General features: G+C 38.7%; 1 protein-coding gene across 1 annotated transcript in view; it reads left to right on the top strand.

Moving 5' to 3' along the window:
• Positions 1–24088, top strand: part of EP400 (E1A binding protein p400) — a 47689-nt gene that overhangs the window by 13190 nt on the left and 10411 nt on the right. The window contains exons 8-42 of the mRNA XM_050980735.1: positions 158–298; positions 406–484; positions 777–823; positions 1811–1868; positions 2524–2613; positions 3765–3872; positions 4444–4637; positions 4819–4996; positions 5440–5576; positions 5725–5894; positions 6324–6498; positions 6891–7027; positions 7642–7828; positions 8771–8937; positions 9783–9937; positions 10453–10701; positions 11754–11918; positions 12707–12874; positions 14074–14165; positions 14863–15158; positions 15558–15760; positions 15859–16028; positions 16245–16441; positions 16927–17038; positions 17545–17688; positions 17990–18148; positions 18382–18465; positions 19014–19145; positions 19267–19311; positions 19418–19571; positions 20055–20296; positions 21188–21361; positions 22651–22787; positions 23285–23341; positions 23475–23553. Of these exons, the coding sequence (XP_050836692.1) occupies positions 158–298; positions 406–484; positions 777–823; positions 1811–1868; positions 2524–2613; positions 3765–3872; positions 4444–4637; positions 4819–4996; positions 5440–5576; positions 5725–5894; positions 6324–6498; positions 6891–7027; positions 7642–7828; positions 8771–8937; positions 9783–9937; positions 10453–10701; positions 11754–11918; positions 12707–12874; positions 14074–14165; positions 14863–15158; positions 15558–15760; positions 15859–16028; positions 16245–16441; positions 16927–17038; positions 17545–17688; positions 17990–18148; positions 18382–18465; positions 19014–19145; positions 19267–19311; positions 19418–19571; positions 20055–20296; positions 21188–21361; positions 22651–22787; positions 23285–23341; positions 23475–23553 (5082 nt within the window). The remainder of the gene's footprint in view (positions 1–157; positions 299–405; positions 485–776; positions 824–1810; positions 1869–2523; positions 2614–3764; positions 3873–4443; positions 4638–4818; positions 4997–5439; positions 5577–5724; positions 5895–6323; positions 6499–6890; positions 7028–7641; positions 7829–8770; positions 8938–9782; positions 9938–10452; positions 10702–11753; positions 11919–12706; positions 12875–14073; positions 14166–14862; positions 15159–15557; positions 15761–15858; positions 16029–16244; positions 16442–16926; positions 17039–17544; positions 17689–17989; positions 18149–18381; positions 18466–19013; positions 19146–19266; positions 19312–19417; positions 19572–20054; positions 20297–21187; positions 21362–22650; positions 22788–23284; positions 23342–23474; positions 23554–24088) is intronic.

The raw sequence follows: 24088 nt of genomic DNA, 5'->3' as shown, positions 1-24088 counted from the left end.
TGCTTTACTGGCATGGTAATAATTAGAAATATTGGAGGTAAGTGCTATGTGTGTAAAGCTATGGTCAACATCTGGCTGCTGATAACCGCTATAAGCTTAAGAAATGCAGTGAAATGTATTTTGAGGTAACCTAATTCAGTATTTCATGGTATTTTAGATGGTAAGAACTGTGGCTCGTTACCATGAAGAAAAGAAACTTAATGAAGAGCGAGCTAAAAGGGAGGAACAGAACAAACTGAGGAGGATTGCAGCATCCATTGCTAGAGAAATAGAGTATTTCTGGTCTAACATTGAGCAGGTAAAGTACCCACTCACTAAGAATCGTGCAATTTGTGGTGGTTTTTTCATCTTAGGAGTTTTTTTTGTAAAATAAAAGTGATTTATTAGACTTGCTTTACATTTCAGGTTGTTGAAATTAAACTGCAAATTGAATTTCAAGAGAAAAGGAAAAAAGCTTTGAATTTAAAGAGATTTTCAAGGAAAGGTAATTGTATTCCATTTCATAAGAAATGTAGTCTGAATTCTGATGATATTGTTTTATAGAGTATCAATCAGTGCAGGTTAATCTCAGTGGTAAAATTGTGAGTTGCTAGTAATAGGTTTAGATCTGAATAATGAGTGATTAGATCTGAATAATGAGTTATGGGTTTTTGTGTTTTTGTGTTAGATTTTGTTAATACTTCTTGTGTTTTTCTTTGAATACATTTAAAAGTTCATGTGAGAAATGTAAAGTTGCTAGGTGATGAATACATACATCAAGTGTAATAATTTTCCAGGTAAGGATGCAAAAGAAGACCTTTATTTGGAAAAAGAAAGTGAAATGGTAAGTCTTTGTTTTTTGAAAAAGCCATCAAATTGGTTTAAATGTGACTACATATGTGAAAGGTTTTGATAAAGGTGATTTTTAAAAAAATACATGGTGATGATAAGATTTCATTGACAAATGAACATTCAGTCACGAGCACAAGCATAATTTTCTTTTCTGGTTAGGAAGGGGATTGTGGTTGGTACATGTCTTTAGTGGCTGTGAATCATTCATTCTGAGACTGAAGACCAAAAAGCTGTAAAATTAATTGCCAGACTTGGGCAGGAGTTTCATTTACAGTAGCCAGGGGTAGACTTTGTGGGGCATGAAATGTGTTTTCAGGTGTTCAGCAGAGATTTATCTGTTGAGAGATGAAGGTGTATGTTACAGAATGGATCAAACTGAATGAAACTTGGATATCTTTTTCCCTGGATGAAATGTGTGCTAAGGACTCCTTGGCTGTGTCTGTGCAATTGGAAAAAAATGGACAAGGGATGTGAGGCCCTGAGCCATCTGTTGTGGCACAGTTGATGCCCATGTGCTGAAATACTCCCCCTCCACCAAGCAGAGTGCCTGCATCTGAATTTCCTGCTAGGAACAAGCCTTAGCATAGCACTGGCTGTGAGAGTTCATTGGCACAGGCTAAACAATTCTACAGTGTGTACTGGACACCTGAGACAATTATAGGCCTGTCCATATCCCTTTTTTATTGACTAATGAAAAAATTTAGTCCTTGAGCCAGTCTGGCTAGAAGTTTTGTACCACAGCTGGACCTGAATAATTTAACCCCTGAGCAGTGCAAGTGGCTGACTGCACACTCCCATCAGTTCAGAAGCAGAGTTTCTGTTTTGGCATGACCAGGGAATTGCTAATAGGTGTTAAATGTCTATCAGCAAATGCTTTTGGGACTGCAAGGCATGTTTTGTTGTCTTTAAGAAACAAACAAAGCCCCCTACTTATCTTTTGTTTTCTCTGATATTAAATATTACAATTATTTAATGCTAGGGGGGTTCATCATCTGGAAGGAAAAGAAAGGCAAGCACATCTTTGACTGATGAGGAAGGTAAGTCACTTCCAAAATTTTGCATTCATAACACAGTACAGAAGTTGAATATTAATCCCACAAGTTTTCAGTCTGTTACTGTGTGGGTGCAGTGCTCTTCATGAAACAAATACCAACCTTCATCTATTTCTTAGAGACATTAGATAGTCATTTAAATAGTAAATTATCCCTAAAAGAGCTCCAGTGAAAATTTGAAAATAACATTATCCTTGAAATGATACTGCTATCATTATTGGTTTTTAATTCTTTCTGTCGCCATTACTTCATTTGTCAGGCTTACTAATGCTCTTGAAGTTCTTTTGAGGATTTCAGACTGAAATACTCATCTGCTTTGGGTCCTTTCTTGTTGGTGACCACTCTGTTGTGTTCCTGACAAAGGAACTCCCCTGTTCAAGGCTGTGGAACAACCCATGGTGAACATTGTCAATCAACACTTAACTGACTTCTGTCCTGAGGCAGAAATGCTTCTCTCCTGTTCATTTACCTTCAAATACTGCTTATAGCTGCTTTCAGATTATCTTGTTTTCCATACATATTTAATTCTTTCCGGCAGACTTAGAATATTCTGTGCTCATTCACTTCAGGGGGGATAGACTTACAAGCCTCCTGAATTATTGTATAATTTAACCCAAGATTTACATTTGTTTTCTTGTAGTTGAAGATGAAGAAGAAACAATTGAAGAACAAGAAGCTAAAGAAGGAAACATAAACCATCAAACTGAACTGTCTAATCTAGCCAAAGAAGGTAGGCACGTGGCTTGGTTCTTCTTTGGGCTGGGCTCTGAAACAACAGCTGGAAACACACAGCACTTGTTATATTTGTAAAGAGAATTAGAGGTGGGAGACTGCATTCAGATCTTCAGTCCTGTGTAGTCTGTGTTTAGTTTTTTCTGTTTGGAAAGCTGCAGCAGTTTATGGGGTGATGATGGACATCTGCACTTTATAAAGCTGGCTTAAGAAAAAGTCATTCTCTAGGGAAGCACTGCATTAAAACCTTACACCAAGACTCTCAACCCAAGTTCTAGGAGTGCATGATAAACACTTAACACCAGGGCTGTATCAGATTGAACATGGACATTTTATCAACTGCCTTGAGTATCCCAGAAGGGTTTTGTGACTGACTTGGTAGGTCCAAAAGGGCACTTAAGTGCTGACCTTGAAGAGAGGGGGTATAAATATTTGAAGATAAGGTGCTTTTAGGGACAGTGCTCTGGCTAGCAGCTCTCTCTCATTAGCAGAGTAATTGCTATGCTGAGCTTGATGTGTGCAAAGTAGCCCACAGAGATGTGTCACTTAGCCTGGTAAAAGCAGATTTTTAGAGGCAGGCTGCCCATTAGGCTGAGCGTGCCTGGCGATGAACACGCCGTTTCCAGATCTGTTTGTTTGGTCTGTTTGGCAGCTTAGTGGCTGCACTGCACTGGCCAGTTGGAGGGATTATAACCCTTGGCCAGTCAGCCAAGTTCCTAATGAGAATGTGTGCTGATTGATTGGCCACTGTCAGCATGTACATTCCTGCTTTAACAGCTCAGACAAGGGATCCTGGAGTTACAGCTCACTTTTGAAACTTTTCAAGTCTTGCATTGTCTTCCAACCACTCAGCTGCATTTGATGCCCCTACCTTCCCAACTGGGGATTTACTGAGGTTTGTAGTGTTTGTTTGTAATGCAGTAAAAAAGCAGAGTAGAGCAAACTGCTTGTGTAGTGCCAAATGTTCTCTGTAATTAAGGTTATTAAATAAATACTGCCATCATTCACTTAATAATTACCTCATAAGTTAAATTCTGATTAGAGAACTGACTTTATGCAATTGTGAAGAATGTAATGAGATTATAATTAATAGTATCTATTGTTCCAAGTTTTGGTATTTCTAAACTTCCATCCTTTAATGACCTTCAGCTGAATTGCCTCTGGAAGATTTGGTAAAGATGTACGAAGGTGCCTTTGCAGAAAATTTTCACTGGCCCCAGCCAAAGCCTGACAGTGAAGAGGAGAGCAGTGAGGAAGGTAAATTACTCTACATTTAGAAGTAGTTGTGCTGATTTACAGGGTGAAATAAGTTGCTTGGCTCTTCAGGACTCTGTGAAAAGACATTTTGTTCTAGGGGAAATCACATCTTCAGTGAATCCCATTTAAAATTTCTCAGTTTGTGAAAAGAGGGCAGTGTTTGCCTGTCCTAAAGTGAAGATGTGTGAGATTTTCAAGAACAGTACTGAGCCACAGAGAAGCCTCTCTACACTGAATTAAACAACACATTTCATAGGTAGCTACAATTACACCTCTGTTCTATGCTAACATGATGATGATAGAACTACATGCTTGAAGATAGGTTTTAAATAGAAGTTGTGAAAAGCTAATGGTCATGTTAGCCTAGCTAATGTGAATGTCCACAACATGTACATGAACCTGAGCTTAGGCTATTTGCATTTTACCTGAACTAGCTTGAAAATCAGAGATATGCTTTTAAAAGTTAGCTGCTTTCTAGTCCCATGTCTGAATCCTTGTTATCTCAATTCCTTTGTGTAACTGCTACTGAAGTTTATTTTAGATACCACTGTAATTTTTCTCTCTCTCTTAGAAATGGAAGACCACATGTCTGATAGGGAGAGTCCCCAGAAAGAAGTTGTCCTCATAGACTCCCTTCTCAGCATTGACCAGTACAAGGGCATGGACAGGTCGAGTCCTCCCAAGAAGCACATGAGAGACATAGCAGAAGTTGCTGCTGCAGCAGAGATGTTGTTACCTAAAGGCAGCTCCAGGATAACAACAGCAGTAAGAATCCCTATTTTCTGCTACTCTATTTGCTGATATTTACATAAAAAATGCTTTTTTCTTTATTTTTTTTCGTAGCTTTTAGCAAGAAATTGCCTTTTTTTCCCCCCGAGTTACTTGTAGAATGTTTATGCTCTGTGAATTTAACTCAGGAAAAAATACCAAATTATTCACATTACAGGTAAAATACAACACTCCATCACTGTTGTATGGGTCTCTCAGAGAATATCAGAAGATTGGGCTGGACTGGCTGGCAAAGCTGTACAGGAAGAATCTCAATGGCATCCTGGCAGATGAGGCAGGGCTTGGAAAAACAGTGCAAATTATTGCCTTTTTTGCCCATTTGGCTTGTAATGAAGGTAAGTTCTTTTGGCTAACAGTTTGAGACAGGTACTGTCTAAAACAGTGCCAGCATTATCTTTGTGAATTGCAGCCTAGGGTCATTTTTTTTTTCCCTGCTGAACCATATCAGGATTTAGTTAATGATAGGAGTTAAGGTTGTGTCAGAGTAACTTCCTGATATTTTGTGACATAAGGGTGTTACCTATTCAAGTATAGTGTCTGATCAACCTGTTACCCTCTAAAGATTCTTCTGAATTCTTACTAGTACAGAAAAACCTTACAAATTGTTTAATGACGAGGAGTAGATTAGTAATTAAAATGCCTTGGTTTGTTGTTATTGGATCTCACTTTTAATGATTAATTTAATACAATGCACTTAAAAAATCAAGGAAGACTATGAGCCACATGCCTTGTAAGGAGTCTCTTTCCAGTGTTAACTGCTGTGTTTCCCCTTCTGTAGGGAACTGGGGCCCTCACCTTGTAGTTGTCCGGAGCTGTAACATATTGAAGTGGGAGCTGGAGTTGAAACGCTGGTGCCCAGGGTTGAAAATTCTTCTCTACTTTGGGAGCCAAAGAGAACTTAGGGCAAAAAGACAGGTGCTGTATTTTGCAGCTCTTCCACTGTTCCCTATACATTTAGCCTGTATCTATCTGTCTTATATGTCTTTTCTAATGAAGAGGTTGTAAGATATTTGAGAGTTCTGCCTCAATTTTTCTGTCTCATCCTTTCTTTCCTTTTCCATAGGAATGGACAGAACCCAACAGCTTCAATGTGTGCATCACTTCCTACAAGCAGCTGTTCAAGGGCCACACAGCATTCATGAAAATGAGATGGAAATACTTAATAGTAGATGAGATGCAGCAAATAAAGAATATGACTGAGAAACACTGGGAGGCACTTTTCAATCTCCGCAGGTACAGAGCAGAGAATTGATTTCCTGCTGGCAGTGAGTTTTCCTCTTTTCATGTCACACAGTTCTCTTCTTAACAGAAAACTTGATTAAAAAAACCCTCTTGACTTAGTCTGCCCAAATTCCTGAGAATGTGCACCTACAGAAAAGTGCTTTTATTTGAAACAGTCAGGATTCAGAGAAATGCTTGAGTTCTTTTTGTTTCCACTGCCATATCACTGTAATTCTTTTTTGCTGCTACTCTGTGCTCCCAAACAGATTCCCTTGTATGTTCTGATACTCTGCAGTGAAGAAGCTATTTGGTGGTATATTCAAGATTGAAAAGATACTTTATCTTAGGTTTAATTTTATTATATCTACATAATTCTTCTGTATATCTGACAAACATAAAGGCACAGTAACCAGACAATTAAAAATCTTCTTCTGTTCACAGCCAGCATCGTTTGCTTCTGATAGACACTCCTTTGCATAACACACTGATGGAGCTGTGGACCATGGTACATTTTTTGATTCCGGGAATTTCCAGACCTTACCTGGACTTTCCAGTAAAAGCACCTAATGAGGAGAACCAGGATTATTGCCATAAACTGGTCATCAGGTTGCACAGAGTATGTTGGAATTTTTTCTCATGCATCCTTCTACAGGAGTAATGCTGTTAAGGAGAGGGGGAATAAAAATATGTGGCTCAGATCAGAATTTGTGTCTTTTCTTAACAGTTTGTTCAGTTTAGACAGTAAAATCCTGCTGAAAGCAGAAGGTTCTGCTACCAGAAGAATGTGGAGATTTCTTCAAAAAATAATACAAGGCTCAGATTTTGAAGCATGACATGCAGAAATTAAAAAGCAAATTAATGTCTATACAACTGGGTGCACAGCAGAATGATTATATATAGCATATGCAGTTTATCACATCAAATCTGTTAGGTGTGAATAAGTTTAGCTTCCTGTTGTAAATTCTTTGAAGTGAGAATTTTTTTCCTTTCTATTCTGAAACATTTCAGATGATTCAGCCGTTTATTTTGCGGAGATCAAAGAGGGACGTTGAGAAGCAGCTCACAAAGAAGTACGAGCACGTGCTCAAGTGCCGTCTGTCCAGTCGACAGAAAGCCATGTATGAGGATGTCATATTGCAGCCAGGGTAAGGGCTTGGAACAGTGACTATAAAATGCTGTCACTTCTAGTGCTTAAGCAAGGAAAGAAATGATTGTCATGGGGGGAAGTGTTTTAGTGCTTCTCTGAAATTTTGCATTATGACCTGTGAATAAAGTGTGATTGCATTATAGACTTGAGTTACAGCAGGTGGTGTAATTTTATGATATTGTGTGCTGAGTGATAAATGTGCATTTACCTCTGGAACCTAAGAATCCAGTTATGATGGGCAGGTCTTCTGCTGAGTTGTTTTAACATGTGTCTCTAATGAGTGGTTCTTCATTAGAGTTTTTCCTCACCACCCCCCCCACCAGTGGTAATTGATAGTGCAGGGGTGAAACAGAAACAAAGCAGGGAGAGGATGGGGAGCTGGATAGATTGTATTTGATTGTAAGGCAGCACTGGGTCCTTAAGTTTCACTTTTTCTAATTTACTTTTGGTACAGTGCTGCTTAAACACTGCAGAAGACCTTGGTGAAATCTAAACTTCTTCTAAGACTTTTGCATAACATACTGCAGTGCTTATCCTCACCTTGCTGATTTAGGGACACCTCCATTAAAGCTGCACATAAATCAGTGTCTTTCTGTATAATTTATTTGGTAGAACCCAGGAAGCCCTCAAAAGTGGGCACTTCATCAGTGTCCTGCATGTCCTGATGCAGCTGCAGCGGATCTGTAACCACCCTGATCTGATAAACCCCCGGCTCTCAAGCTCCTCTTTTGTCTCAGAAACCCTGGAATACAGAACAGCCTCTCTGGTGCTGCGAGCCCTGGAAAGGGATATTTGGAAGGTCAGTAGAAAAGTTAAGGTTTTTTTCCTCTCTTAGTGCCCTGGCAGAATTTCAGTGCTTACTGTTGTTTTGTTATATGTGATAAGTCTACCTGAAGTTTATAAATAGAAGGAATTCACTCTTTCATAACTGTGGCTACCAAGTGTGTTCTTGCTGCATCTTTTTTTTTTTTTTTGTCATAGTGGTTTGAACGTTACAGGTGGTTTGTAAACAGTAATTTTTCATTAACTACTTGGTCAAAGAGAAATTTCCTTTGCTTTTATCATGCTCATGTTTGCAGTAATTTTCCAACACTGAAGTCACTCTGGGTAGCACTGTGCTTATTTATGGCATTCTGCAATTTTCTTTTTGCTTTTACTAGCTGAAGGAAAGCAAGACTTATTCTTTTCCACAAAAAGAGTAAACATTCTGTTACACTGACTAAATTAGTACCCTTCTGTCAATCCATTTGAAGTACCACTGTTTCTGTTATTGTTAAACAAGTGATCCCACTCCTTGACGTGATCAGAAATATAAAAGAAGTATGAGTAATGGAGCAGCTGATGTTTTTTGTTTAATTTTATTTCCATCCTTCATATTTTTCTACTCCTAAGTTATAGTTTGGCATTTAAGCTTGATAGTTAACCTTTAAAGAGTTCTATTTAATTCTTTGGAAACTGTGATATATGAAGAATTGTTAAATGTTTTTTGCTTTAATTTCCATAACTGGCAAATGATTTCAGTTCTTTTTCTTCTAGTGCTTAAAATGGGACTGTCAGTTTAAGATTTATTTTCAAGGTTTCTAGAAGTTTTGGCTAACAATTAATAGTTTATTTCTTAAACTTACACCATTTATTTCAAGTTAAAAAGTAAGTGTATAGAAATTTAATTCAGCTTTGAATGTAAAGAGGACCTAAATGTTTGGGTCATCACATAAAACAAATAATTTTCTGAAATCCCTAGGAATCGGACCTGTCTCTTTTTGATCTCATTGGAATGGAAGACAAAATGACTCATTATGAAGCACAAATGTTGCCAAAACAAAAGGTTACTAGAAAGTTGATTGAAGAAATATACAGCTCCCCTCCACCACCAGCGAGGCCCAACCCAGTGAAGCTCAAACCAAGCAGGTGTGTACACCTACACTCCTTCTAAGATAGAATTACAGCAGCCAAAGGTGCTTCTGCTGCAATCTTCCCTGAATTCTCTCTGCATCTCTGCTAATGGGATTCACACAAAACCTCAGGCTTATCTTTGCATTTAATTTTTATCTTGCTTTCGAGTTTACCTCTGAAAATAAGAATTCTGTTCTTTGAGGCATGCAATTCCATTTGAAGTTTGTTGATGGATTTCCCACAGTCCTTACTTCAGCAGCAGATGAAATTTGTTCTTGGACATTGTTTACGGTGATTGAGTGTTGTTTTGCAGAATTAGCATGAGGGTAATTCAAGACTATGTTGGGCCTGCAGTGTCAGCTGTGCTCTCACTTGTTATGCAGGGACATATAAAGTGTTACAGCAGTACATTTTTTTGAAGTATTTTTTTTCTAGTGAAGTACTGTTCTCAAAGTAATATAGAACTGTTTTTCTAATGCAAGAGAGCTGCCTGATGACCTGCAGCATGTTGATGTCTCTCTGGAGATTATATGGGAGCCCTTTTTTTTACAGATATCTTCAGATACATCTTTTCCCAGATATTGGCCTAGACTGTTTAAGATGTTTGCTGTTATTCTGAAGCATCCTGCATTAAACTGGGTATATGACAGTGACATTTTTTTTCTTGGGTTCAGCAAAATCACTTTCTACAATGTTCACTTAGGAAGCTTGTGAAGTGATGAGTCTTGCCAGCTTCAGCCATCTGCAGGAAGATTAGCACCTGACATGATCAGTTTCTATGTTCCTGAGGTGACAGAGTTTACTTGTAAAGGCCAAACTATGCCCTTGCTCTAGACTTTGACTTTTCCTGCTCTTGCCAGGTTGTTCCAGCCCGTTCAGTATGGTCAGAAGCCCGAGGGCAGGACTGTGGTTTTCCCAAGCACTCAAGTGCAGCGCACGGTGACCACCGCAACGGTGACTCAGCAGGGACAAGTTCGAGGCAGATCCCCCATAGCCACGGTGTCTTCAAATCAAGGTAAGGCAGTCAGTGCCACCCTGGTCACCTGCACCTCGGCATAGACAGATACAAGTTAGTCTGTTTAATAGAACCACTTTTCCCTCTAGCTTATTGGTCTAGAATACTAATGGCTTAAATATACCAACAGACTAATTGCCAGTAAAATTCCCCACTAGTTTCTCCAGTATGATCTGCCAGTATAATGCAAAACTTTGTGTAACCTGTTAGCATATGGAGTAAATACGCCACAGTTGATATTTAAACCCCGAAGACGTGTAATGTTCTGTCAAAGATGGGAATGTACAGTGCTTCTCTGTATTTATTTAGCCTTTAAACAATGCTTTCCAAATAGATAATGTTGTAAAACTAGGATGGAGTAAGAGGTGTGGCTAGAAATCCCGGTGTGTAAGGACAAAGCCGTTCTTGTAGCCGTTTGATTATCCTGTTGGAAGGTTTCTTTTTAATGCAGGTTGTTTAAAAGAGCCGAGTTAAAACCTCTAACAGCTTGCACAAACAACCCTTATTGATTGCAGCTGCAGCAGCACAGTTTCAGACAACTCAGGCTTCCACCAGTGCTCCAAGACACCAGCCCGCAGCGACCTTCACCACAGCAACTAGCGCAGCCAACCCTGTGAAACCGCGGGGCCAGAGCGCGGCGCCGGCCCCGCAGCCGGGCCAGCCCCAGCCACAGCCACAGCCACAGCCCCCCCCGCACACCATCCAACAGAGTGTGCTGCCTCAGAGGCTCGTACTGACCTCTCAGGCCCAGGCACGGTTGCCTAGTAAGTGGCCTCCCCTTTCAAGGTTTCTCCCACCTTTGTACTACAATGAGGTTAAGTTACTAGGCACCCTAAGATGTGTACAGAATCGTTGTTTTTTTTTCACTCTTCTGATTAGCCTTGCTCAGTATGTTGCTTATGACCAAGGAAAATCGAAAATTGGATAAGAAACAATAGAATTGCTGTGGACATACATTAGCGGTGTCAACTTAATCTCCTATTTCTGCATGTTTCTTCTGCTGGCAAGACTTCCTTCAGACCAAATGTTTTAGCTCTCTCCTAATTATTCCTTTCATGTTAAACACTAATCCATCTGCTAAAGGCCTCTCTGGCGGAGAGGAGCGTCACCACTGTTAGGCAGAGAAAAGTGATGAGGCTTTGCTTTAAGGTTGTATGTGCACTGCCTATTAGCATGTGTAGAGAGTACTGAGCACTGATGTATTAATTTTATCTCTGGGGTAATGCACTGCCTTTACAAAAGCTGAATTTTCACACCAGTATTTTCTCAATATTGTAAAACTTGATGCTGAAATGCCTCTAACCTTTCTGCATTTAAGTCACAAAAAGCTTGGTCCTTGCCACTTCAAAGCTTTTTGGTTTGTCTAAATGCAGATTGCTTAAAATAAATCATGTTTCATCAGCAAATTTTGAATGTGTATTTAATATGCCACACATAGGAATATTTTAATTTCTTCCTTAAACCTTCCTTCATGCTCTTGAAAAGGCAGTGAAAATCACTTTAATGTCTATACTTGTTCTGTTACAAAGTGTCACATGAGTTTTCAGGTAGCTCTTAACTTTTTTGCCAAGTGAAAGTGGTAATTTCTAAAATGTTGATGTTCTTACCCTTTAAACAATCAGCTTCTTTCCAGTTTGTCCAACAAATATAGAAAGCAATACCTGCTTAACTTTTATATGACACTTTTGATGCACTAAGTATAATTATGCATGGAAGGCGCTTCAGCACCAGTTTACTAACCAAAATGTAGAATTGTGACTATTGAACAACTCGCCTCCCACTTTGATTTTTTAATGCCTGTTTCCCTCCTTAACAGGTGGTGAGGTAGTAAAAATAGCCCAGCTGGCTTCTATAGCAGGAGCACAAGGCAGGATTGCTCAGCCAGAGACCCCAGTGACTCTGCAGTTCCAAGGGAACAAGTTCACCTTGTCACACAGTCAACTCCGCCAGCTCACTGCAGGGCAGCCCCTGCAGCTACAAGGTACTTACTTCAACAAAGGCAGTTTTCCATTATTCAGGATGCTCATGTTTTGATATGGGCAACACGTTCTTTGTTGCTGGAGATTTTTCTATCCCCAGTGCTTGTTTTGTCCTGCTCTTCCTATTTACTGTGAGCCATGGTAGCTCTGGTTTGAAAAATAAATGCCTATCAGATGAAAGATATGGTTAGTTTCTTTTTCTGTATTGTATTTGAGAAATGTTATTTCCTTTGTTTCCACACCCAAGCGGTTCAGCTAAAGTAAGGTGAGGCATTATTTGATAAAAACTCCCTGCTGAGCAGAAACAGAAGAACTGAGAACATTCTTGGTTTATTCTGAAATTGTGTAAATAATACTTCAAGATTGGCATGCTTCTGAATTTTGGCCCATTTATTGCCCTTGTCTGAATGCTCTACCTACACTTTATTTTGTTCTCAAATCTCCCTTGCTGGTGGTGTGTATTGCCAAATTTAGGAGAACTGGCATGTCTTTATTCTCTGTGGCCAGCTAAATAGAGGGAATGTTAAATGAAGACTTTCTGTTTGTTTGGATTTTGTCCAAATTCTATATAATTACCTAAAATAGAATGATACCCCTATGACATGAAACTTCTCTTCAGCTATGAATACTTGGGTGTTTCCCTCCTTTTTGGCAGATTGGTGTAATGAATGTGTCTGGTAATATTTAACATACTTTGAAGCAGTAATGATCAGCTTGTAACACTAATAGATTTTGCTAGAGAACACAAATTCTTTTTCACCCTAATGTGTGTTAAAATCCTCCACTGCAGGAAGTGTCCTTCAGATTGTGTCAGCCCCTGGGCAGCAGTACCTGAGGCCTCAGGGCCCTGTGGTCATGCAGACAGTTTCCCAAGCAGGAACTGTGCAGAATGCCCTGAATGCTTTAGGAAACCAGCACCAGGCAGGTGGCCCAGCTTCCACTGCAGTCACACAGCAAGGTGGGTTCTCCAGCCTGAAGAAACGTCTGTCTAAATATTTAATTGCTAAAATAAAATTAATATATAACTCCCAAATTGTTGCAGATCATAATTCTGTAAGTTGAGCTCAGAAGTGGGTAAACTATGAGGCAAATCTTTGCAGTTTGTATTTGGTGTGCTAGAGTTTTAAGAAAATTTTTAGTACAAACTTGGGAGAGCATGAAACTTAATTATAGTTTTTTTTTTTTTTTACCCATTTTGTCTTTTGTCAAATTTTTTTTTGGAAGAAGTCAACTTGAAATACTTTATTAATTTTTGCAAGGAAAAATCAAGGGTGATGATTTTTTATACTGGCAGAGAATGTCCAGTGATTGTCTCCATTTTTCCACATTGATTTTGCTTTTATATAATTTCTTTCTCTTTTCTAGCTGTTCAAGCTACAGTTTTCCATTTTCCTCTGTAAATGTTGTTTAGGTATTTGGTGCCTTGCTATAAATGTGATCAGTTCCTTGCTTAAAAACACAACCAAGATGTTGACAAAAATAATGGAGAAATTTATGCATTTACAACAAAACAGCAGATTATTAAATGAAGATAAATATAACACTAGGAGTTCATTCCCTGAAAATGGCCATCTGCTGTAATTTTCTTGGGATATAAAAAACCATTCCTTCAAAATGGTGTGATGCTCTTTCAGTGTAGTTAACTGTCTGAGTAAACATCTGCTAATAGTTGAAATCACAAGAATGCTACTGAGATTCCATCATATGATTTCACCAATTTGTAGATGCACTCAATTGATGTGTTTTCTGAAAAATCTTTGATGATTTGCTCAAGATAAGTTAAAACAATCTTTTTCTGAATTAGAACATTTTCTTTTTTCTATTGTGTTCATATTAACATTTTCTGAATGTCAATGTGTATTGCACTACACATGACATTTTGAATAAGGTACAAATGGAGCACAGCACTTTGCTTTGTGCAAAGCAAAATAAAATTCCATTGATCTATCTTGGATTTTTGTGAGAACAGTTGATGTGAATATCTGTCAGAGATCTGTTGTATAACAAATTACAAATTTGCAATACTCAGTGGACATTTAGACTAAAAATTTGTCTGCAGCAATGATATGTTACAGCTATGAAATGTCTACTTGTTGAAAATAATAAAGAGACCAATTTTCAGATGAATAAGTATATAAACACAAGGTTTATCCTCAGTTTGTATTCCAGGTAGAGCTGCAGTTACTAACTTGCCAACTGGTGACATGGGAGCAGTGTTAAAACCAGCACCTTTGCATGGACAGTCACAGGTACTCAATTTTTATTTTCTTGTGGAACCACCACTTTTCAGAATCAATAGTAAGTCTGTGTAATAGTTGAAAGCTGTAATTTGCAAAGCTGGATTTGATTAGGGACTTTGATGATTACAGAGTAGGTAAATATCCCAACTTCTGTCCATGTTTCAGGTTGACAAATCTGACGTATTTGTAATCCATAGATAAAATAATCTGGTGTATAAAGGCAGCTGACAGCTTTCTTGTGCTGTGATAGACAGCTTCTTGTAACTGTAATATGTTTTAATTATGTAGCTATGCATAAATAAAGAAGTCATGTGGGTTTTTTGTGTTTTGAACACAGTGGCAATTGGGCAAATTTTTGTAGATTTCTAAAGTTTTAGGATAAGATACTCAAACAACTTACAAAGTGCAGGGAATCATCAAGAATATATCAAAAGCTATGAAAATATACTTTTAAAAAGCAAGAAGATACTAAACTAAGGTAGAATTGTCTCTTTAATATGAACTGAATTCACTGTAGTCTTCAGATTTTATCTGAAATTCATACCTTTAATAAGTGCTCTAAGTAGTAATTCTACTCTAGGATCTATACTCTGATTCTGAGAGTTTCTAAAGAAACTTAGATTCTAAAGAGCCTCAAATCCCTCATGTATTATTACTGTGATGAGCAGCAGATGTGGTTTTCATTCACCTTCTCTTGGCAAAGGAGACGTTTGAGGAGAAGAACCGGCTCTTGAAGGAGCGCCTGGACAGGATCTTCTCGGGCAACGAGCGCCGCTGCTCGCGGGCGCCGCTGTACGGCCGGGACGTGCTGAGTGTTTGCTCCCTGGCTGGGGACACAAAGGCCACCCAGCTGCCTTCCTGTGAGGGCAACCACTGGAGGTGGGCTGGCTTTGTCAACTGCTGCCTTTCCACAAGTGCCTGCGGAGGCCCAAGTAACCCCTTGAGGGAAATGATCCTGGGGTTGGTTCAGCAGCAGGAATCTCTAAAGGATCTTGTTAACAGGTAATGAATGACCCTGCCTAACAAGCCTTTACACATCATTTTCAAAAGGGCTTAAAACTTTATTTCTATTGATGAGCTTATTTGGTTTAGACTGGTTTATTTAGCAGTAAATGATGTACAGCATGGAAGTAAAAATAAGTCACTTATAAATAGATGTTTTCAATGCCTCTTCCCTAATTTCAAGCCCAAGTTCAGCTGACCATGCTTAGTAAGTCCATGCTTTTGGATTTACTTGAATAGATACCACTTGAACCCAACTAACAAGAGTTAAGACCCAGACATGCAGGCAGAAGCTAGTTTAGTCAAGACTGACTTTCATTGCTGTGCCTATGATTATTGCTGATCATTTTGTCTGTAGCTTTTTAAGTCAGTGTTGTCTTGTTTTTATGCTTTCCCCAGGGCTCTCTTCGTGTTGCCAGCTGCAGTTGCTGCTCCCCCATGTTTCTATGTAGCAAATCCTCCCCCTTCATACAGTCACAAACTGAAACTCCTTAAGCACAGCCTGAGGCAGAAGGCAGCTCCACACTTGCATCAGTTGCAGCAGCTGACAACTCCTCACTTGCTGCAGTTCCCTGACCTCCGGCTGGTGCAGTATGACTCAGGTAAAGGACATTTGCTGACAAGATTTCAGTAATTTCCTCTATCACATGAATGGAATTTCTATATAAAACCATTATTGGTCTTTGTGTTTGAATTATAGGAAAATTAGAAGCTCTTGCTGTCTTGCTTCAGAAGTTGAAATCTGAAGGGCGCCGTGTGCTGATTTTGTCACAGATGATTCTGATGCTGGACATACTGGAGTTGTTCCTGAATTTCCATTTCCTCACCTTTGTGAGGATTGATGAATATGCCAACCAGGAACAACGTCAGGTAAGTGTGTCCTACCAGCTGCCCACTGGTACAGCAATAAGTGCTGCCCAGGCTTTTATACTCTACAGCAGAGAAAAGAAATTTGCTTCATTTTGTATTCAGTTTGAAACACTTGACGTGTTTTTATCCCTTTTTTATTAGGCTGTAGTGAATTTGGTTTGTTATTTTATTTTGGTGTGCATTTATTTAGTCCTTGCTTTTATTGTGTTTATGTAGGAGCTGATGAAGATTTTCAACAGAGACAAGCGCATTTTCTGTGCCATCCTCTCCTCTCACAGCCGTTCCACAGGAGTCAATCTTGTTGAGGCAGACACTGTTGTGTTCTATGACAATGACCTGAACCCAGTGATGGATGCAAAAGCTCAGGAGTGGTGTGACAGAATTGGGAGATGTAAAGATATCCATATATACAGGTGATGGTGACAGTCAACATCTGCTCTTTAACGTGTTTTAATGTGAGGTTAGTTCAGATAGTGCTGCCCTGGATGATCTGGAATAAAGTGGAAACAGTGCTGAAAACCACTTCCTTTCAATAAAAAAAATGCCAGGGTATCTAGCCTATGAAAAAGTGGGGGGATTTAATACCAAATGTAATAAATGAATCATACCTGCATGGGTATTTTCTGTTAGTCTACATGGAATTTTTTAAGGGATCCTTTTCACTGTTGAGTTTTGTCTTTTTTTTTTTTTTTTAATTACATAAATTATTAAAAGAAAGCTCTAAAGTAAAGGTGGTAGTGTGTTTTTTTCTGGGCCTGCCCCATAACTAAAAAAACTCCCACATACTACCACATTTTAAACATTTAGTATTATTCTCTAGGACGCTTTGTCTTTTTGTTTCTGAAAGCTGGTTTGGAAATGACTTACCAGATTTCTACTGTTTTTTCCATTTTTTTAGACTTGTCAGTGGTAATTCTGTGGAAGAGAAACTTTTGAAAAATGGCACAAAGGACTTGATCAGAGAAGTGGCTGCTCAGGGAAATGACTATTCAATGGCCTTTTTAACACAGGTAAGTTAATATTCAGAATGCATTGAAACACCCATGTTGCAGTGTTTAATAAATTCAAGCATCTGTCTTGGAGTGTTTAATAGCAGTTTAGTAGAAATCTGTCTGGGCTAGAATTAATAAGGAGGCATATTGGATTTCATGATTGCTTGAACTCTCAGTGTTGGGGCCACATTCTTTCAAATATTGTCCATCTGTTTTGTTCTGTTATTTGCATAGTGATGCACAGACATCACCCATGACTTAATATATTGTGGTTTCTTCACCCTGCTGCAAAATTTTGCAGAGCTTGTAAGGGTGAAGGTCTCAAGAGCTTTAAAAATGTGAAATAAGTTTAATAAATGTGGATATTTAGAGAGATAGGCTCTGAATTGCTGCTCTGAAGATACACAAGATAGTTACTGCACTGGTGAAGCCAGGCTATCCTGGCTGGCACTCCTGATAGAGAAAAAAAATAGTGTGCTCCCAAAAACTGAATGCATTTCTTTTTTTTCTTTCTATTTACCAAGCAAACAATTCAGGAATTGTTTGAGGTTCATTCTCCTATGGAGGATTCTGGATTTAGAGTGAAAGCAGAAGAATTTGTGGTACTTTCTCAAGAGCCGTCTCCAGCAGAAAATATTTCACCTAAAGTTGCAAGACCATTCATAGAGGTAACACACACATTAAAAATACAGCTGTGCAATGTTAGTATTCAACAGCTGACTAATCCCATTTTTTGGGGCGGTAAATTCTGTCAGTCTCTTTTTTTGTAGTTTTATGCTCTTTTGACATTTGCCTTGTGACAAAAATTCCAAGAGCCCAAAGCTGAGTTTTATAATTTCTGGGACTGTTTCTCTTGCTGCAGCAGAGACTTACTGCAGAAATTTGTGTTGCATTTCAGTGAACTCCTCATGGAGTTTCTTTCCATATTTTTGAAGTTTTAATTATTTTTAAAATGTATCTCTCTGAAAGGCCCTCAACAGCATTGAACGGGAGGATGAGGAGTCAAATGATCACATACAAGAAACAGGATCTGAGTCAAGCATTGAACCTTTAATCTCAGAGCTCTGTGAGACAAAATACAATGAAGAGCCCTCACAGCTGCAGGAGTTAGTTGCTGTTGTGGATCAGGTACTGTGACTTCTCTTGAATAGCTGGCTAAAAAGTAATGTTTAGTTCAAATGTTTCAATTTCTTTGCAGTCTGACCTTAAAGGAACTTTGTTGTTTCTCCCATTAAATGGAAGGGAGATCTCCCTCTGCTTTAAAATGTTAAGATGAGTTTGAAGGAGAGCTTTGATACTTCATGTAATCTTTCTTTTATTATCCTCAAAGTACCATTTTTTCCCTTTGATACTTCCTTTAGCTGACTCCAATTGAGAAGTATGCTTTGAATTATCTGGAGCTCTTCCACGGTTCAGTTGATGACAATGAGCCACGGTTGAGTGAGGTAAAACAAATCTTTTTTTGCCATGTTATTCTGTCACAGAACAACATTTATTATATTTTCAATATGAATGGAAGTTTCTCCAATGATGTGGAATATACTGTGATCTTTTCTTGCTATACCTTATGAACAACGTAATGTCTTACAGAGAGCTCATTATTTTGGGATTCTGTGGTTTAAGCAGGTGTCAGTTCTTAATTTCTTTTTTATAAAATGGAAATTGCTTTCAGCCAGGCTCAGCAAATATTTGTTGTACTCCATTGATAGCAGGGGAAAAAATTTCATTAGTTTTAGTGAGCCTGTGTTCTGGTTGTCTTCATTGTTTAACTGAAATTCTTTGATTGCTTTATATTGATGGTTTTAAAACCCTCCACAAAGACCAATAAATATCTTCTAAATGGTTGGGACAGTATCTGTTAAAAAATTGCTATAAGATTCCTGTATCTGAAAAAGTCAAAGTTCAAGGCATTTATCCATAAAATTACAAATTAATGATTTCTAATCCAGTGTCTTACTGTATAAAGTTTCTAAGCAGTCTGACTTTAATCTAGATGGAACTGAAAACTGCAAAGAAAGCCTGGGAAGTCCAGCATATGAAGGAGTTAAAGGAAAGAGAGCAAAAAATGCTTTGGGAGGATGAAGAGGAGCTTCTCACCTACACTCGGGAGGATGCGTACAACAAAGTAATTGCTGATTAGTCTTGTTTTTTCTAAATAGTTATTTCTTAACAGTTAGTCTGAGAATACCTTTACCCTTCAGGTTTCAGTTGGATCATTTGAATTATGTTCTTTTTTTGCTGTGTAGGAATATGTCTATGAAGGTCCAGATGGACAAACTGAAATTATGCCAGTAAGTAAAAGTAACACCAGGCAGCCTAAACAGGCCTTTTATTTTATGAAACATAAAGATCAGTGGAGAGTTAACTTTCAGTAATTACAGACTTTATTCTGTGCAGCTCTGGACTCCTCCTACTCCACCTCAGGATGACAATGATATCTACATAGATTCTGTTATGTGCCTGATGTATGATACCACCCCTATTCCAGAGTCAAAATTGCCTCCAGTGTATGTCAGGAAGGAGCGTAAGAGACACAAAACAGATCCCTCTGGTGAGTGTGTGCTCAAAACTGTTCTGAGATTTATTGCTGAAAGTTTAAAAAATCAGAGGAGTTTTCATGCCTCCTATATATTCAGAATGCATTGAAACAGCCCTGTTGCTATGTTTAATAAATTCAAGCATCTGTGTTGGAGTCTGGTCCTATAAAGATCAAATTTGCATGTTCGAAGGGATAAAAATTCTTATCTCACCATGGTCTTGAAGCAGTGGAATCACTGGAAGGCCCAGTTCTTATGGTGTGTCTTCTCTTCAGACATAAAGATGTTCTTAAAAGGACAGTTTTAGACTGCACACATTCTGATTTGTCAGCTAGGACAGGGCTGGTCTTACTTTATAACAGACTCTGTTTAGTTCCTGGCTGTGCTTTTCAGAGGCAGTGGGGAATGCTCTGTCCACGTATGAGCATTTTGCAGCTGTAGGCAGAGGAATCAAAGAATGACAGCATCTACCAATAATGCTTTGTGTTTTGTCTTAGCAGCAGGTAGAAAGAAGAAGCAACGTCATGGAGAGACAGTTATCCCACCTCGTTCACTCTTCGATCGAGCAACTCCGGGAATGTTGAAAATGCGCCGAGAGGGCAAAGAGCAAAAGAAGAACATCTTGTTGAAACAGCAGACACAGTTTGCAAAGCCTTTGCCAACTCTTGTCAAACCAGCTACTGAGGCTGGACAGGATAATCCAGAGTGGTTGATCAGCGAAGACTGGGCACTTCTGCAGGTGAGATGATACCTGCAACCTCTGCTGTTGTTATGTTTTTATTCCTGTGCTTTATCTCTTCAAGGTTATTTCTAATTCTTAGTGGCAATTTGCTGTCATAACTTGGAACAGCTTGCCTGTCATTTGTGCTCCTCTAAGGAGAAATTAAAGGCTGAAGTAAAAAATGTATGATTAAACCCTTTTGTTGTTTTAGAAGCCACTTAATAGTTGTGCTGGCTGGACACTGGATAATGCAGCTAAAGTTCTTCCCACCTTTGAGGGGAGAGCAGCATTTGAGTAGCAGCTCCACATTGTGGTATTTTCAGAGACCCCTGTCGAAGGGAGGAATGATGAATCTGACTCCATGTTCTTAGAAGGCTAATTTATTATATTATGTTTCTATATTATACTAAACTATACTAAAGAATAGAGAAAGGATATAGACAGAAGGCTAAAAGATAATAAAGAAAAACTCATTACTCCTTCCAGAGTCCCGACACAGCCTGACCATGACTGGTCATTAAGTCAAACCAATTCAGATGTTGGATAAACAATCTCCAAGCACATTCCAAAGCAGCAAAACACAGGATAAGCTAATGAGATAATACTGTTTTCTTTTTTTCTCTGAGGCTTCTCAGCTTCCCAGGAGAAGAATCCTGGGCAAAGAGATTTTTCAGAAAATATGTCTGTGACACCCTGTCTCTCTCATACCAATCTCCAACTGTTTCCCTGCACATCAGTCAGCATTAAGGCACCTTATGGCTGTTTATTCTCTGTGACTGTGGCTGAGCTCAGAGCCTTAGCCCTGAGCTGTCCCACTGTGGTAATGGTGTGTGGGCACACGCAGGTAAGGGAAAGTTTGGAAGATGACAGCAATGTGTCCTGATGCATATGTACCTTTCTGTGTTGCAGGCAGTGAAGCAGCTGCTGGAGCTTCCTTTAAACCTTGCTGTTGTGTCACCAGCACACACTCCCAACTGGGACCTGGTCAGTGATGTTGTTAACTCCTGCAGCAGAGTCTATCGCTCGCCCAAGCAGTGCCGCAACCGATATGAGAATGTCATAATCCCAAGGGAGGAAGGAAAGGTGAGCTCACCTGCAATGATGCGTCTTTTTTTTACCTTAAGTTGTAGAGTTTGTTTTCCTTAACTCCATAAGCACTTGTTTTTTGTTAAACGTTTCAACAGTGTAAATAAATAACTTTTAAAAGATCTTTTTAAATTATTCTCATCAGGATTTCCACTTATTTTATGTGATTTCTTTGAAAAGAAAAAGCACCTGAACAAAATCTTCCACAAAAGATCATCTAACTTTCCTTCTTATTTTACAGCTAATGTACGAAGCTAATCCTAAAAAGAAGACAAAAAGTATTTATAAGGTGTGCATTGGTATTCTTTCAAAATCAAATCTAGACACTGTGGTATTTAGCAGCAATGGAGGTGGGCAGATAATTCATATGAGATCCATGTTGAGTGTTACTTGAGTTCTGAAACATCAATTAAAATTCCAAATTTATTTTTCCTTTCTTTGTTGATACAGTGGATTGACACCAGACTTCAGCTTTTGGATTTGATAGATAAATTTTAGATCATGCAAGAAGTTTGTGATTTCACTTAAACTGTAGTTGGCATTTTTCCACCATGTATCTTATTCTGATGGTATTTAAGATCTGTAAGAATGAACTTCATGCTAGAGTCTAAGTGGATTACAAATACATAGTGAATTCGATGCCTGAAACACGTTTTAGTAAATGAGGATGATAGGATGCTACAGAAACAGAAACAAATTCCATGACTGTGAACACCTTCTTCCAAACCACACAGCAATTTAGTGACAGAGTTGGGTGGAGAATCCAGAACTTCTGGCTGTAGTCCCATTCTCTGACTGCTAAGGAGGTTTGTCCCTGACTGGCAGTTTCTGCTTAGGAGAAGCCACATGTTAGACTGGCATGGTGTGTGGATGTTAACCTAGCTTTGTTGGGAGAGCAGTGCAGTGATGGTTTTATTATCTTATGTGTGCGCTATGCATAACTATAAACTAATGGGCTCTTGGTTTGGGTAATGAATTAAACTTGCAAAATCTAAACTAAAGCAAAGATTCTTTCTCAAATTAGAGTTTGCCATTTTGTATGTCCCCAAGTGCTGATGCCAGTGTGACCGTGAGAACTGCTCCTTATTTTGCTCTTTCTTTATATATTTCCCATAGAGTTTTGTGTGACAGTAAGTTATCAGTGACACGAGGCAGGAACCAGTCTGTGATAGATATGTTGGAGAGTGTTTTTAAATAATCTACGAGCGCGCCTTGTGTTTAAACATAGACAAAATGTCCTGTTGGGTGAGTTTGCAATTGAAAGTTGGTTTGTTTTCTTTTTTTAGACTAAAAACAGTCGCCCACTTCGTACCAATCAGATCTATGCTCAAGATGAGGGTGCAACCCACACACAGCTTTATACTAATCATTTTGAGATGATGAAAATGATTGCAGGGAAAAGAAGTCCACCTATCAAACCTCTGTAAGTTTACCCGGGGTCATTTGATCTCCTGTCACCACAGATCTCCTGGAAACTGTGTTTTGAATGGCTCTCAAAACCCAGAGTTATTCTGCACTCTGTTTCTTTGTTCTTGATATCTCTCTGTGTGTTTTTTGTTAATGGAAACATCTCCATATTTCATGTTTGAGACTCACTGCAGGAATTTGCTCTTTGTCATTAAGAGCAGAATTGCATTCAGTTGGCTTTTTTAATCTACTTTATATCTATCCTTTTGCCTCAATTGTAGACAATTTGTTGTCTATGCTGTTTAGTAGTACATTCTTTCCTGTGTGTCTTCCTGCAGTTTTTCTGTATTTATTTAGTATTTACTCCGAGTCTTTGTTAAATGTCTGTCTGTATGCAGGCTCTAGTACTGGCTGGAATATCATGGAAACATCACCAAATGCTAAAATATGTGAAATGAAATATTGTTTTTAAGGTTTTTCTGTCTCCAGTAATACAGTTTTTCTCAATTTCAGACTTGGCATGAATCCTTTCCAGAAGAATCCAAAGCATGCATCAGTGCTTGCTGAAAGGTGAGCACTCCCTGTCTTGAAGGAGTTATAAATTGCATTAAAATGCTTTTTTTTTATTTTCTTTTTTTTTTAGGTATTTTTAGGTTTCAGGTATTTCTAAATATTGTGTGTTTTGTCTTACTGTTGTTTCTAGTGGAATCAACTATGATAAGCCCCTCCCTCCAATTCAAGTCGCGTCCCTCCGAGCAGAACGCATTGCCAAAGAGAAAAAGGTATGGTCCCATCTCTGTGCACAAATGGCTGCAGTAATTAAAAAATCAGGCAGCAGATGAGGTGTGAGCAAAGCTGCCTCTTGGGAGAAGATTGGCAGTACAGTGGATGTTATGAGCAGCTGCACATTGTTCATGTACAGGGGTTTAGATAACCAAGGCCCGGTTTGGGACCTTTCCTTGTGCTTCTTGTCACTCTCAGACCCCTTAAACAATGAGGAGCATATTTTTGCAAAAGATGCTAAAACATTTAAAAGTGTTATTTAATTCTTGACCATTCTGTAGCCTCCTTTCCTATATTATTCAGAAAGAACTACTTGTCCTTGCTTGTGGATGATAAGTTGCTTGTTTTGTGCTCTAAGCCATAAAACCATGAGTACATCTTGTCGTTTGAAATGAGTCAGGTTGTGTAACTTGGCCTCGAAAAGTGAGGGCAGCTTTGTGAGCTGTCTCTGGTTGGAATTAAAAGAGTTTTGTGAATAGAAATAAAGAGGTTTTGTCTTGTTTTGTTTTAAAAAACCCACATCTTGCTTGTTCC

This window comes from Serinus canaria, chromosome 15 (genome assembly GCF_022539315.1).
Source record: "Serinus canaria isolate serCan28SL12 chromosome 15, serCan2020, whole genome shotgun sequence".
Classification (NCBI taxonomy): domain Eukaryota; kingdom Metazoa; phylum Chordata; class Aves; order Passeriformes; family Fringillidae; genus Serinus; species Serinus canaria.
This window is presented reverse-complemented; position numbering and strand designations above follow the sequence as displayed.